Genomic DNA, 16,232 nt, shown 5'->3' on the forward strand with positions numbered 1-16,232 from the left:
ACTATATCCAACACACAGCATAGTGGGCATCTTGGAGACAGCTCTGTGTAACATAGCATAGGTCAACACTGCACACACACCAGAACCCACAATAGAGTAGCTCAAATCCACAGGGTGCCGCTAACTTGAGAGAGAGACCTAGGAAGTTGTTTTTAGCTCCATTTTAGAATCTTTTTTCTCAGGTTTTAGGTGGAAACTCTTGCCAACCTGTTGGGCACCATTTGTAGATGGAGTTTTCCTGGTCCTGCCTGGCCCACAGTCAGGACAAATCTCTCTCACCCACCAGTCTCACAGCCAAGTAAACACACAGAGACTTATATTACTTATAAACTGTATGGCTGTGGCAGGCTTCTTGCTATCTGTTCTTATATCTTAAATTAACCCATTTGTATAAATCTATACCTTGCCACATGGCTCGTGGCTTACCAGTATCTTACATGTTGGTACTCATGGTGGTGGCTGGCAGCGTCTTCTGACTCAGCCTTCTTGTTCCCAGAATTTTCTTATCTGCTTGTCCTGCCTAAACTTCCTGCCTGGCTACTGGCCAATCAGCATTTTATTTATACAGAGCAATATCCACAGCACATGGTAGGAACTCAGTGTTCCTTTGTTCTTTTAACATCTCAGAGTCAATAACAATGAGCATGGTAGTACTTAGTGTTCCTTTTTTCTTTAACATCAGGGAGTCAATAAAAATGAGCATAGTAGTTATTCTGTGTATGCTCATGATTTGTTAGCTAAATTTTGTTGCTCTACTTCACCACTACCATTCTCAAACATCCTTGATTTTAATGACTGTGTTCTGCTAGAACCCCAGATGAGCTCAGACATAGTTTTGAAGGGAGAACTCAAGAGTGCTTTTCAGAATACATCAAACTCTGGCAATGCCAGAATGTGAGAAGGCAATGCTCTCTACTTCTTTGAGTGGCTGTTTCCACACATTGGAATTTCACCATGGAAAGCCTTTCCCTGAAGGTGTCCTTCAGTCTGTCATATGAGGCTCCAAAAAAACTCAGCTCTCCTTTCTAGCAGTCTTCTCTCTGGTCTCTCAAAGCCACTCCCCCACCCCATTAATAAGAAAAACCATTTGATAGTTCCTGGAGTTCTGAGGGTGAGCTCTCTCTGCAGGATCCTCTACTTGCCTTTCCTTTGCTGCCCTGTGTTGCCACGAGACATGATCTCATTATTGTAGTTCATATTCTACTGTTTAAACAGAGTGCCCTGAGTTTGGGGAAATAATTTCCACATTGTATTTCAGTAAAACCACAAGTCAGTGTTTGTATACACTGAATACATTGGTGTTGCTGGTAAATGAACTCAGAGCCTGAGCATGCAAGGCAAAGACTCAATCATTGAGCTATATCACTAGCACACAACATTTTTGATTGGCAGTTGGCTGAATCAGCATGCAAATTTGAGATAAGAGATAAACTATTTCCACTTGTTCTTTCCATCATTTATTTGTTTTCTCTACTGATTTCCCAGTTCTCTATTTCACTTTTCCTCCCACCAATACTTAGATATCACAGTTAGTTCTATTTGGTTCCTGAGAAGTAAGTTTGGTTTCTTTCTTGTAGCGACTGTGTACAACACAAGACAGAATAGAAGGGGACATCCGAAGGCCTGGGAATGAATATTTATAATTTTCCTTGTAGTTTCAAAACTGACAATGCATGCTTATGTGTTGAGAATGGCCTTATATGGCAGACTGATTTTGTAACAGAGAAGCAAACTAATAGAGGAAAGAGTGCCCCCAAAGGACAGAAGTAGAGTTGTGGTCAGATCCCATGGCAGTTTTTGTCCAAAATAGCAGGGCTCCTTTTTCTGGGTAGAGTCAGAGCAGGTGGATTGGGAAGTAAAACTTTTGTCAGATTCCAGGCCTCACCCTCTTCTTCTGGTCATCTTTGTGTAGAGCATGGCCTGAGCAATCTCCACAAGCCAAAAGAGAACCCATTAGAGGAAAGGTGCCCGCTGAAATGACCAGGGCCTGATAGTTATGGAAGTATGTTTTTAGTTTAAACTGAAAATAATTTTATGGTGGAAAGAAATATCTAGATTGTGAATTATTGCTTTGCAAGTTACCAAGTGAATATGTATGTTCTAAACCATATTAGGAAATGAAAAGTCTTACCCTTTCAAAACCACAAAAGTCCTCTCTTGAAAGCTGGAGGAAAGAAAGAAAAAAAAAGAGAAAGTAAAAATTTAGTTGCTTTTCAGAAGGTGTAAAAAACCTTTTTATTTAAGGATGCACCACACACTCACACAAAAATACCCTTTGTTTTCTTTTGTATTCCAGCAGGTATATGGCCAAACGTTAATGTAGCTTCTCCTCCAGTCTCTTGATGGAACATCATGGTATGTATATTTCTCTTCTCTTTTTCCCACAGTTATGTTATCTTTTCTTTACTTCCTCTGTCTTTTTGCCTGTGGAAACTTTCTAGTCCCTGTAGCTAGGCCTGGATAAACAGTCTCAACCTCACTTTTCCTTGCTTATTGGTGGAATAATTTTCATTTGCCATCACAAATTTCCCAACGGGATTGACTCCCAGTTATATGAATAATTTTAGAGTCTGCTTTATTTTTGATTAACTTGTAATTTTACACATGTATAGGAACAGCATGAGATTTCAATATATTTGTACAGTAATTATCTTATCAGGGTAGTTGTCATCTCCATCATTTTAGACATGTATCATTTCTTTTGACATTTAATTTCTGTTAATTTTAATATAACATTTAGCTATATAAATTACCTTACAGCATTTTGGAAACATATTAGCCAGTAAATAAATAGACAAGTAGATAGATGATGTCTTTCCCATTGCATATGTTTAAAATTTGCTATAAATGGTACAGCAATAAAACTAATGACAATTAAAACTTATAATTCAAATACTATGAAGCAAAGGAAAAGGTTGTGGTTCCATGCTTTGCATCTTTTTAATTTTTAGTTCTAAGATATACTATTCATAACTAAATTAAAAACTATTTCTTTTTATACCACAGAAGATATTAAGAGTTATCAAAGAATTACAAAGAAATTTTCATACCTGTATTTGTGAAATGACTGGATAACGAAGATCACTACTTACAAAAAGACCCAAAGAGGTGAGGATGACTAAAAAATGATTTGTTAAAACCATATCTATTATTGTAAGCCCTTGGTGTTCTGAAGAAAGAAATAAAATCACACCATAGGTTAGAAACAGAGAGATATTTAGAAAGACATTTGAGAAATACTGAATGAGTTTCAAAATAAATGAAATGATGAAGATAAAGACAGCCAGAAAAGTTACCATCTTTAAGTTGTGAATAGATGATATCTGTCAGGTTATGCCATGTGGTTTCATTATATTCCCAAAATCCAGAAGTAGTTTTGCCTATGTAAACACCTACCATGAAAGGAAAATAAATTATAGTCAGGCAAGTTTGCAGACCTCAATTCTGTGAATTCAAATCTACTCCATCTTCTAACCCATGTTCCTCCACACTGAATTAGTCAAAGTTCTCTAGAACTGATAGAATGAATCTATCTATCTATCTATCTATCTATGGAATATATATTTAGTCATCAAGAATCCAAATTTCCAAATAAAAACAAACACATATGTGTATAGGTTATAAATACATACATATTATATGGGGGGGGGGGGTTATTAGAATGACATACAGGCTGTAGTCCAGTTAGTCCAACAATGACTGTCTACCAATGGAAAGTCCAGAAATACAGTAGTTGTTCAGCCCACTAGCTGGATGTCCCAGCTGGACTTGAGTATATGCCAGAATCCTAAAGGAGTAGGCTATAATGCCAGTGAAGGAATGCACTTGCTAGTGAGGGTAAGGGCAAGCAGGCAAGGAACAAAAGCTTCCTTCTTCCATGTCCTTTATAAGGATGCCACCAGAAGTTGTGGCTCTGATTAAAGGTGAGTCTGGCTACTTAAAATTATTTAATTAAGACTAATACATCAGAGGTTTACCAGGCACTTTGGGTTTTAGTTGATTCTCGATATAGTGAGGCTGACAACCAAGAATAGCCATCACGAGTCCACCCCTTGTCAACTTCACAAACATTCATATCTCCTATGTCATGCTTAATTTCCAAATGAAACCAATACCCAGGTCATAATTATGCCTCACATGATATAACTTTTCCACCCACAACCACAAACAGACTATAAACTTAACCAGGTCATAATTAGGCCTAACATGCTTTAATAATGACTCATACAACTAAAAACACATTCTAAATATTAGGAAAAGTGGTAATGACTCTTGAGGGACATTCTTTTAGTATCTCAAAACTTAAAAATACAATAACAATTAATATTTCTTAATTGGTATTATATTGCATATAAAGAAATCAAGAAAGAAAACACAAATATCTGCAAAAATATTTTTTTCTGGTTTTTTATTAAGAGATTTTCTATTCATTTTACATATCAACCACAGATTCCCCTGTCCCTCCTTGCTCATCCCCCAGCCTTCCCTCCAACCCACCCCCAATTCCCACCTCCTCCAAGACAAGGCCTCCCATGGGGAGTCAGCAGGCCCTGGTACATTAAGTTAAATGGGACCTCTAGGAAGACAAAACTGTCCTTTCTCTTGAGGAAGTTGTCCAGTGTAATCAATCTGCCACCAGCCAATAGGGGTTCCCCCAGGGGAATGCTGCCATATGTGGGGCACTGTGTTGTTCTCTGCTGTTGGCAGATCTGGTACTTAGTAGCAGCTGTGTCCAGGTCAGCTTTGATGAGTGGCAGTCCATGCTGTCAAACTCATGCAAATCCTCCATCTCTGCCACCACAGCCCTTTGTTCATTGAATCATTAGGTAATGAAAAGGATGGAAGGGGAAAGAGCCTAACTGTTCATAGAATGTATTGTCCTATCTACTTGATTATTGAATCCCTCCCTTCTGAAGTAAATTGTTGATGCACATTCACATGGGATACAAGTATCTTCACATCCTTCACCAATTTGGAGAGATCTATCCACATATTTCTTCCCCAGATGTCTTTCTCACAAAGATTTCAACCATACTCTTTCCAGTCCCTGACATCTAGCCAATCCATTGGCCATGGCACATGAACCAGTAAACAATCACACATCTGGCTATTTCTCCTTCCAAACAAAATATATGAACATGTGTGATACTGGAAGTCCTGCCAACTGAGAACATTACCTTTGCTGGTGCCTTCAGGATTGTCCCACTAACAGGATGTAATGCAGTAGCGGTCCACTTCTAGCTCATGATGGGCAGCTCAGTTTGTATGGTAACTTGGTGGCCTATTGTCAAATGTTCAGTTTTCACTAAAGCCCATTAGCATGCCAAGAGGTGTCTCTCAAAGAGAGAATGGTTGTCTGCAGATGATGGTAGAGCCTTGCTCCAAAATCCCAAAGGTGCCTTCTGTGATTCCCCAGTAGGGGCCTGCCAAAGGCTCCCAACAGCATTCCCATCTGCCACTGACACCTCAAGTATCACTGGGTATGCTGCATCATATAGTCCATGTGGTAGAGCAGCCTTTCAAGCAGCCTGGACCTGTTGAAAAGCCTCTCCTGTTTCAGGACCCACACAAAGCTAACAGCTCTCTGCATCACTGGTATATGGGCAAGAATAACACATTCAAACAAGGAATGAGAATCCAGAGGTCCACTAAACTTTGCACTTCATTCTTGGTGTTTGAAGGGGACAGGTACAATAACTTATCCTTCACTTTAGAAGGAATATTTATGTGTGTCTCACATCACTGCACTCCTAAAAACTTCACTGAGGTAGAAGGCATTTGAATTTTGATTGGATTTATTTCCCATCTTCTGATATGCATATGTGTTATCAACATGTCCAAAATTGTTGCTACCTCCTGCTCACTTGGTCCAATCAGCATAATGTCATCAAGATAGTGGACCTATATGATATTTTATGGAAGAGACAGATGATCAAGATTCCTTCTAAGTTATGACACGGGATGGGAGAGTTAACATATCCTTGAGGGAGGACTGTAAATGTATACTGCTGGCCTTTACAAATGAAAGCAAAATGCTTCTGGTGGTCCTTATGGACAGATACCAAGAAAAAAGCATTTGCTAGATAAATAGATGGATATCATGTACCAGGAGATATGTTAATCTGCTCTAGTATGGACATAGTATCTGGTATAGCAGCTGCAATCAGAGTCATTACTGATAGCTTTTGATAGGCAACTGTCATTCTCCAAGATACATCTGTCTTCTGCACTGACCAGTTAGGAAAGTAAAAGGGAGATAAAATGGGAACCACTACTCCTGCATCTTTCAAGTCTTTGATGCTGGCACTAACTTCCACAATGTCTCCTGGGCTGTCATAATTGTCTTTGATTCACTATTTTCCCTGGCACTGGCAACTCCAATGGATTCCATTTGGCCTTTACAACCATAATTGCTATCATTCCACAAATAGGGAACCAGTGGGAATTCTGGCAATTTCTAAGTATATCTATCCCAATTATATATTCTGAAGTGGGGAATAACAACAGGTTGACTCAGGAAACTACTGTATGCCTGTCTTCAGTCAAAACTCCATTAATCACCTGACCTCCCTAAACCCCTTCTTTAACTGGAGGGCCACAATGCTTCATGGGCTCACTGGGAATCAGTGTCAGTTCTGAACTAGTATCCAATAGACCCTGAAAAGCCTGATATTTTCTCTTTGCCCCAGTGTACAGTTGTCCTTGAAAAAGGCCATATGCTGCTTTGGAGAAAGGCTAATAGTAAAACTCCTAGGTATTTTAGCAAAGTCCTTCCTAAGGAGGACTTGGCCTTCCCTTCATTCAAGGGGTTCTGGGTCTGTAAACTGGCTCAACTCTGGAACTTGGTTACCAGCTCAAGATTTTATTTTGCCACAATCCAGAAAGAATGTAGCCTTTCTTTCATTTGAGAATGTTTCCACTTACATAGATCAAACAAAACTGCAGTAGGCATCTTATCTATTTCATGCCTGGAAATATCATGATTGATTAGCCAGTATTAAAGGTCCACACCAGTCATACCATCATAAAAATCATTCTGCCTGTGCTGCCCATTATGGGTCAGGTTATTAAGGATATTGCTTTGTCTATGCTATCCATTATAACTCGATCACCTTGTCTTTGGCAATTCATTACTGCTACTAGTTCCCCTGCTACTCAAGTCCCAACTAATCCCACCGCATTTAATTCATCCAATTGAGCAAGATATGTTTCTAACCCAAAGATCACCACAAGAAAAAGGGTGACAACAAAGCTCTTCAAATGTGCTGGTGCCTCCTCCCCATTTTACATCTTAAAAGATCACTGGTGGGCATCCTGGGTTTTCCATTGTGAAGTGTTACACAGCATACCTACTCTAACATTGCAATTTCCCTGAGCCTTAAAAGCCCTTTATCAACTCTAAGCCAAGCAGTATCAGGCATCCCCAACCTCTTTCAGGTAGGCCATCCTTTGACAAATGCCTCAGCCTACCATTCAAACAAACATTTGACACCTTTCTTTTGAACTGTGTGAGCTTCCATATTAAACCTAGAATCTCCACCCAGTGGGCCCATATTAATAACCTCAACCTGATCCAGTTTTATGTTCCTTCCACCATTATTCTACATCCTTAAAATCCATTCCCACACATATTCCCTAGACTTCTGATTGAATGAATTAGCAAACTCATTAAGCTCTTTAGTGGTGTAGAACACATCCTCATAGACTACACTTTCTACCTCCCCTCTAGAAGCCTGCTTGGCCTTAAATCTGGCTATAGGCACCTCTTGGACCCTGATGTCCAAGCTGGCATCTCTTTCAGGGAGAGTCACTGCTGGTTTAGCAGACTATTAAGGAATAATGTCCTCACTCAAAGGAGGATAAGGCAATTTTTGAGGAGTTAGGGTAGGAATATATCTTCTGCTGAGGGTGGAGAGACTACTTCCTTGGGTAAGATAAACCCTTGAGAATCTGAGGCTTCAAAGATCCCACACATCTCAATCCTAAGATACAGAATTCCATTCTTTATAAATTAATGCTCCTATTTTAATCACTAATTATGCCCCTCCCTTCCAGCTGGGACATGAATTTTTGTTGTAATCCTATTAATCTTATGATGAGACTTCAGTTTGATATTCTGTAACTTGAGCTCTGTGACTTGTACAGAGAAGATTCTCTTATAGGGCAAAATTAGAAACCTTTAAACTCTTTATGCACATCTGAAGCTAGTCGGTTTTACACTGAATTCATTGCTGTCTTCCAACACATTCTGAGATGTTACAAGTTGGTTGATCTTATCATAAAGCTCATTCTTTTTCTTTGTCAATTTATCCAGAGATCTTGGATCAACCATCCAGCATCATTATTTTCCTTAATTTTTTTTCACAAATTGTCAGAAGTTTTATATATAGTCACTCAGTTTCTTGCTTCTCAAAATCATCAAAGCATTATAATCAAATGCATTAATCTCAGTAAGTCTGTAAAATAGTTCACACCATGGGCTTTGAGTATTCTCTGACCTTCTAGGGGAGCCTTCAGTAACTGTAGGTGTCAGTAAATTGGGAAGCTGATTCCAGAAACTTAAAAAATTCATCCTTATATTTCAGTTGCTCTAGAACCATTTCTGGTACCAAAGTCTGCATTAGTCAGTGTTCTCTAGAGGAACAAAACTTATAGGAACAAAACCTACACACACACACACACACACACACACACACACACACACACATAATTTAAAAGAGTGGCTTATAGGCCGTGGTGTAGCTAGTCTAAATCTATCAACAGAAAGTCCAAGAATTCAGTAGTTGTTCACTCCATAAGTCTGGTTGTCTCAGCTGGTTTTCAGTGTATACCGGAATCCTAAAGAAGTGGGGTCTAATGTCAGTGAAGGAATAGACTTGACAGTGACAGCAAGGGCAAGCTGGGAAGAAGAAAAACTTCCTTCTTTTGTGTCCTTTACAAAGGCTGCCATCAGGAGGTATGGCCCAGATTAAAGGTGGATCTTCCCTCCTCACATAATCTGGATTATAGGTGGGTCTAGCTACTTCCAATGATTTATTTAAGAAAAATCTTTCACAGAAGTACCCATCTACTTGGGTTTTAGTTAATTACATATGCAGTTAAGTTGGCAACCAAGAATAGTCATCACAACACCTCATCTCTTATCTTTGAATCTCACTTTCACTCCCCAAGGCATTGAGAGGATGAAGTAGTTGCAGGGTACACCATAGGATTTTATGAATCACCTCATTGATTCCTAGAATAGTTATCTCTGTGAGTACTACTTTCTTAGGATAAATCCTCTTAATGTATTGGTTTATTCTAAAAATATCATTTAAGCTATATTTTAGTAAGTATTTGTTTATGTTGGAGAAGACCACAATGTGCCACTATAGACTATGCAACTCTGGCTTAATGATTATTTTGAGGCAAAAGCAACAGAATGAAGAGATGAAGGCTCTGACCTCCTTTATTGCCTAAAAGTATGGCATAAATTACCTCTTGTGGGAAATAAAGAGGACTTTCATTCCTGGACACAGAGGATACGCAGTGGAGCACTTACTTTCCCTGTTGCTGTGATTAAGGGAGAAAGGGTTTATTTGGCCAGATTGGTTTATTTGATGGTAGAAAAGTAAACTTGAAGAGGCAGATGGTCATGAAGCAGAGATATATAATGCCTGTGCTCAGCTTATTTCCTTGTTTTTATTCCATATAGGATTCCAACCTGTGGAATGGTACCACCCACAGCTCAGGTGGATCTTTCCACCTCAGTTAACCTAATCTAAGTAATAATCCCTTACAGGCATGTCCAGAGGTTCTTCCTTCCTATGATTCCAAATCTTATCAAGATCACTGTCTGGTCCAAAAGAAACTGGGAACAAATGGCTAACTGTGATGCCTGTCAACATACCAAAGAGCATGCTGACTCCTCCAGCTCTCAACTCTTCTTTCACACCCTCCCTCTACCCTACATTACTCCAGCTCACAGGCTTCCCTTCTCCCAGCTTCTCCTTCCTCTATAAACCTGACATTTTGGCCATGTGCCCTCTTGGTCCTCTCTCTTACCCCCTTCTCTTGGTACTCCTCTCTTGCTCTCTCCTAACCCCTCTAATGGCCTGCTCCATTCTTCTGACCATGTTCAATCTACTACTTTCTCTTCCTGCTCTTTATTCTTGCAGATGCTTCTGGCTATACTCTCCTTCATATCTACAATAAAAACCTTCCCTTCAACCATACTTTAGAGTAGTCATGTCCTCATTTTAAACAATCAATTTAAACTATCACAGACACAAAGACAAGTTGGCATAAACAGATTTTACTAAAATAATCCCCACTCACTCATTCATTCATTTATATTTTTCCTTCCTACCTTCCTTCCTCTTGAGGAAAAAATCAGTATCTTTTTAAGGGTGTGCATCTGAATTACTGGGGGGGGGGGTTGTTGTTTTTGTTTGTTTGTTTTTGTTTTTTGTTTTTCTGTGATAAACACTGGCCAGAAGCAACTTGGGAAGGAAAGAGTTTATTTAATCTTACATTTCCAGGTAACAGTCCAATAATGAGAGGTAATAAGGGTAGGAAGTCAAGCAGGAACTTGGAAGCAGAAACTGAAGCAGAAGCCATGAAAAAGTGCTTCTTACCAGCTTGCTCCTCATGGCTTGTTCATCCTGCTTTCTTATATGACTCAAGGCCATTTTTTCAGGGTTTGCACTTCTCACAGTGGATTGGGTACTCAAACATCAACCATTAATCAAGAAAATGCCCAACAGAGTTGCCTATAAGCCAATCCTATAAATGCATTTTCTCAATTGAGAGTCCTTCTTCTCAAGTGAACTTTAGTGTGTTATGTTAACATGAAATCAGTCAGCATGGGAGGTAGGGGAAGGGTCTTATGCAGCTCCAGCTGACTTTAACCTTGATATGTAGCTAGAGATAACCTTGAATTCCTGTCACCTCTCAAGTGGTATGGTTACATATGTCTGTATTTTCCACTAGTTTTCTCACATATGGACAAGTTACTTCTATCAACAAAATACTGTCCCTTCAACAGAGATACATTTCCTTTGTTTAAGTAATATATAAACATCAAATTTAATCACTTTAATTTTATTTTCTGTGAATTCTTTTTTATGCAAATATCAGTTAAAAAAAAACTTGTGCCCTCTGACCTGTTAGTTTATCTTTGTTATAGTAATATGTAGTCCCCAGTTAGTACACATATGAGTACAAAGAAAATCCTTTCTCCCTGAAAATATATTTCTAAACAAAAGATATGCCTACTTTAAGAGCTCAATTTAGTCAGCAGTGCAAGACTTCAAGGGAAAAAAACTGAATAAGAGAATCAAAGAGGGATTTTAATATTTTTGATTAAAAACATTAAAAAGAACTGTGGTGAGAGCTCAATTAGTAGGGTACTTTCCGTGTATGATTGATAATTTGAGTTCTATCCCGTGTGCCCACGTAAAAAATATTCAGGTATAGTAGCATACCTATAATCCCAGACTAAGGAGGCACAGAAAGGATCATCAGTTCAGCCAAATTGGTCAGACCTAGGTTCAGTGAGAGACCATGTCTCAAAAATAACCTGAAGAGCAACTGAGCAAGTATACTTCTTATGGTCAATCTGGCCTCTATATATACCTGCACACAGTGGAATATGCATGTGCATGTATACACACACACACACACACACCACACTCCAAAAAGAAAGATACTTGCTAAATCCTTTCCTCTTCATTCCTTTCTCCTTTCCTCTCATACTATTTGCGCTCTCTCTCTCTCTCTCTCTCTCTCTCTCTCTCTCTCTCTCTCTCATTCACTTGCTTGCTCTTCCCCTCTTACTGTTGAGGTATTGTGGCTCAGGATAGTTTAGAATTCACTAAGTCAGATAAGCTGCCTGCAACAATACTCCTGCTTCAGGCTCTGAGTGCTGGATTGTCTTATATATATAAGAATATATATATAACAGAATTGTCTTAGTGAGGGTTTCTATGGCTGTGAAGAGACATCATGGCCATGGTAACTCCTATAAAGGAGAATATTTAATTGGGGTGGCTTACTTACAGTTTAGAGGTTCAGTCCATTATCATCATGGTGGGACATGGCAGCATGCAGGCAGACATGGTGCTAGAGAAGTGGCTGAGAGTCCTACATCTTGTAGGCAATGGGAAGTGATATGCTCACTTGGTTGGTATCTTGAGCATATATGAGACCTCTAAGCCTGCCCCCAAAGTGACACACTTCCTCTAACAAGGCCACACTTCCCAATAGTACCACTTCCTATGAGCTTATGGGGGCCAATTACATTCAAATTACCACATTACACTCCCCAGCCTCCATAAGCTTGTAACAATTTTATAATGCAAAATACATTTAGTTCAACTTCAAAAGTCCCCTTAGTCTATAACAGTCTCAACAATGTTTAAAAGCCCAAAGTTCAAAGTCTCTTTTGAGATTCATGTAATCTCTTAACTGTAATCCCCTATAAACTCAAAATGAAAAAAAAAAAAACCAGACCACATATTTGCAATATAATGGAACAGGATATACATTACCATTCCAAAATGTAGGGAAGGGAGCATAGCGAGGAGGAAATAGTGGACCAAAGGAAGACCAAAAACCAGCTTGGCAAACTCCAAACTCTGCAACTCCGTATCTGATGTCAAAGAGCTCTTCACATCTCCAACTCCTTTCAGCTTTGTTAACTGCAACACATTTCTTTCTCTTGGGTTTGTTCCACTCCCTGTTAGCAATTTTCCTTGGCAGGCATCCTTCGGCTCTGACATCTTTAACATCTTGAGGTCTCCAGGGCAACCTAGACTTCAACTTCACAGTTTCACGTAATGGCTTCTCTGGGCCTCCATTCAGGGATACCCTGACACATGCCTGGCCTTAGTGGCTTTTTTAGGTGTGAGGATAAATTCCACAGCCTGTTTCTTCTATCCTTAACTCTAAAGCCAGAACCACATGGCTAAAGCTGCCAAGTTCTGCTGCTTACTGGGGCTGGAACATGACCTCCTCTTTCAATGACATCTTCACCAGTTTTCTGCTTTTCACTGCCTAAATTTGGCTGTCATAAAACTTGGTCTGTAGACCAGGCCTCAAACTCAGGGATCTGCCAGCCTCTGCCTTCTGAGTGTTGAGATTAAGGCATGCACCACCACACCAACTCTAAACTTTTCTTTAATTTCTTTTCAGAAGTTGGTAACTTAATTGGGTGGGATATTGGCCTGAGGTTACTACTCCCTTTATTCCATTTCTTAATCTGTTTATAACCTTGAACACAACACTAAGCTCCATTCCATTTCCTAGTACTCATTTTCCCCTCAAATTGTACATTTTGCATTATTCACTCAGCTTGCTCCTTTTCATTATAAATCGTCATTAGAGTTACCATTAATAACCACACGACAGAGTCTATACTAGGCTGTTTTGAGATTTCCTCTGCCAATGGAATTAATCCAAAAGTCTTCACTTTAGCCTCAGGTAGACTCTTCAGACAAGGGCAAAAGGCAGCTACTTTCTTCACCAAGTCTCTAGGCCACATATTATTCTTTTTCTCCTCTGAAACATCTTCACACACACACACACACAGTTCAAACAACTCTTAGCACCACTGTCTTCCATGCTCCTACTAGTAAGGTCCATTAAGTAGCACTTAAAGTGTTCAACTGCTTTTCTAATTCATAGTCCCAAAGTCCACATTCCTTCAAAAAAAAAAAAAATGGTCCAGCCTATCACAGCAATACCCCAGTCCCTAGTATCAAGTTCTGTCTTAGTTAGGGTCCCTATTGCTATGAAGAGACACCACGACCATGGCAACTCTTATAGAGGAAAATATTAGATTGGGGTGGCTCGATTACATTTCAGAGGTTCAGTCCATTATTATCATGGTGGGATATGGTGGCATTCAGGCAGACATGGTGCTGGAGAAGTATCTGAGAGTCCTACATCTTGCAGGCAACAGGAAGTGGTCTACCTCACTTGGTGCTATCTTGAGCATGTATGAGAACTTAAAGCTTGCCCCCATGGTGACACACTTCCTCCAACAAGGCCACACTTACTCCAACAAAGACATACCTCCTAATAGTGCCACTCCCTATGAGCTTTTGGGGATCAATTACATTCAAACTACCATAAGAATACAATTTCTTTTTTATTCCATTATATTTTTATTGATTATTAGGGGATTTCACATTATGAGCCCCAAGCATATCACTTCCCAGCCCTCCCAGGTCCATCCTCCCACCCTTGGGACCCCCCAACCACCAAAACAAGAAGAAGGAGGCAGAAGCAAAACAAAACCAAAAAAACATAAGAAAACAAAAACAATATACAAAACAAAACAAACAATTCCAATTTGTGTTGCCCATATACTCACTGGAGCATGGTCAAAATTCTGGTGGCCTTTTAGAGAAAACCCACACCCCTGCCAGAAGCCCTCAGTAAGAGAGCTACACTTAAACACACCCATCACACTTTTTAAGAGTTATCTTCAATAACTTCCTGTCTAAGCTGTTACTTTTTGGGTGGGGTGGGGTGGGAGTAGGGGTTGTCATGGAAGCCTTCCATGTTTCTCTTTCTCAACTATGAGTCTTAAGTCACCAATACCATGGCAAAAGTGTCTCCCATGCCATTCATAGTCAGCAGGGGCATGAATCATGGACTTCCACATGGTTTCGGGTGACCACTTGGACCACAGACATCCACATGGTCTCTAGCATCAGTACATGACACAGACTGCAGCATGGTCTCTGATGGCAGTATAGACCTCTGCCGTTGCATGGATCATGGAGCCAGTCACAGCCCTCGGCAGCAGCATAGACCATGGACATCTGCATAGCCTTCAATGGTACCACAGGCCATGGACATCAATACAGATGTTGGCTGCATTAGGACCACAGACTCAGACGTGGCTATTGGCAGCAGCCCAGACACAAACATCCCTATGGCTTCAGGTGGTGGTTCAAACCATCCATATCAATATGACCCCCAGCAGCAGCATGGCCAGTGGACATCAACATCATTCCAGGCTGCAGCATAGACCACAGACATCCCCATGACCATTGGTGGCAACATGGGTCACAGACATCAACACAGTCTCAGCCTGCAATAGGACCACAGAACCAGACATGGCCCTCCAAGGCAGCTTAGACCTGAACATCACCATAGCTTCAGTAGGCAGCACAAGCTACCCACATCAACATGGCCCCAGGTGGAAGCATAGCTCACGGATTTAAGAATGGTCTCAGACAGCAGCTCAGACCAAGGACATCTGTATGGCCTCTAGTGGTATCTCTGGCCAGGGATATCAACATGGCTCCCAGCTGCTGTAAGACCATGGGTACCCACATTAACCTCCAGCTTCATCATGGCTTGGGGCAGTGGATCATAGGTACTAAAGTGGCCTCCAGGGCATCATGGACCATAGAGGTCTTACAAGGAGGTCCAAACCAGAAAATGGACCGTACTTCATCTTGGACATCCTGTCATTGCTCAGAACCAGGATGATCATGTGGCTAGGGAGCTGTTGAGGGGCTGAACGAGAATATAAGCTGCAGAGTGCAGCATATCACTCTGTTGACCCTATTCAGTAATGACATGTTCCCCTATCCTCTGAAGCCTCTGTCACAATTACCACCACTGTTGAGTCTCTAGTTCTATTTTTCTCCACCACTTAATCACCACTCCATTCCTGTCTTCCCACCTCTCCTGAAAATATTCATTCATCATAGTGGCATTGAAAACTGTCCTGTATTACATTATATCTATCTATCTATCTATCTATCTATCTATCTATCTATCTATCTATCATACATACATATATGTACATATATACACACAAACATATATACACATGTATATACATATGCATATATAACATATATATACATATATTGTACAGACAGCTTTGCATGCAAATATTAGTCTACGTTTCTGGTTTCTGAAGCACCATAAATACTAGACCATTGCCAAGATACTGGTTTCAGATATTCTGCTGTTGCCCAGAGTCAAGGTGATGTTGCAGCTAGGCAGGGCATCTTGGGGCAGGTTCTGTGCAAGCGACTGGTTGTCACACACTTCCCTGCCCTCTATGTCTGCCACCCCAAGGCTCATCAGGCTTGACCTTGATGCTTGTAGCTTGCAGGCAGCTCTATTACCCAGCACTCTCCATCTCCCAGCAGGGCAAGCACCTCAGGCTGCAGCTGCAATGGCTCCATACTGGGGGTTGACTGTTGCTGTGGTATGGTCTGTAT

At 40.3% G+C, this 16,232-nt stretch overlaps 1 protein-coding gene across 1 annotated transcript in view; it reads right to left on the bottom strand.

Annotated features, from left to right (window-relative positions):
- The window catches only part of LOC128110627 (cation channel sperm-associated auxiliary subunit beta-like), a 150,901-nt gene that overhangs the window by 78,494 nt on the left and 56,175 nt on the right, over positions 1-16,232 (bottom strand). Inside the window, exons 7-9 of the mRNA XM_052738259.1 lie at positions 3,297-3,392; positions 3,051-3,169; positions 2,132-2,164 (exon numbers count right to left, since the gene is read on the bottom strand). Of these exons, the coding sequence (XP_052594219.1) occupies positions 2,132-2,164; positions 3,051-3,169; positions 3,297-3,392 (248 nt within the window). The remainder of the gene's footprint in view (positions 1-2,131; positions 2,165-3,050; positions 3,170-3,296; positions 3,393-16,232) is intronic.

The sequence above is a fragment of the Peromyscus californicus genome, unplaced genomic scaffold (genome assembly GCF_007827085.1).
Source record: "Peromyscus californicus insignis strain IS unplaced genomic scaffold, ASM782708v3 Scaffold_15__1_contigs__length_86483966, whole genome shotgun sequence".
NCBI classification, from domain to species: Eukaryota; Metazoa; Chordata; class Mammalia; order Rodentia; family Cricetidae; genus Peromyscus; species Peromyscus californicus.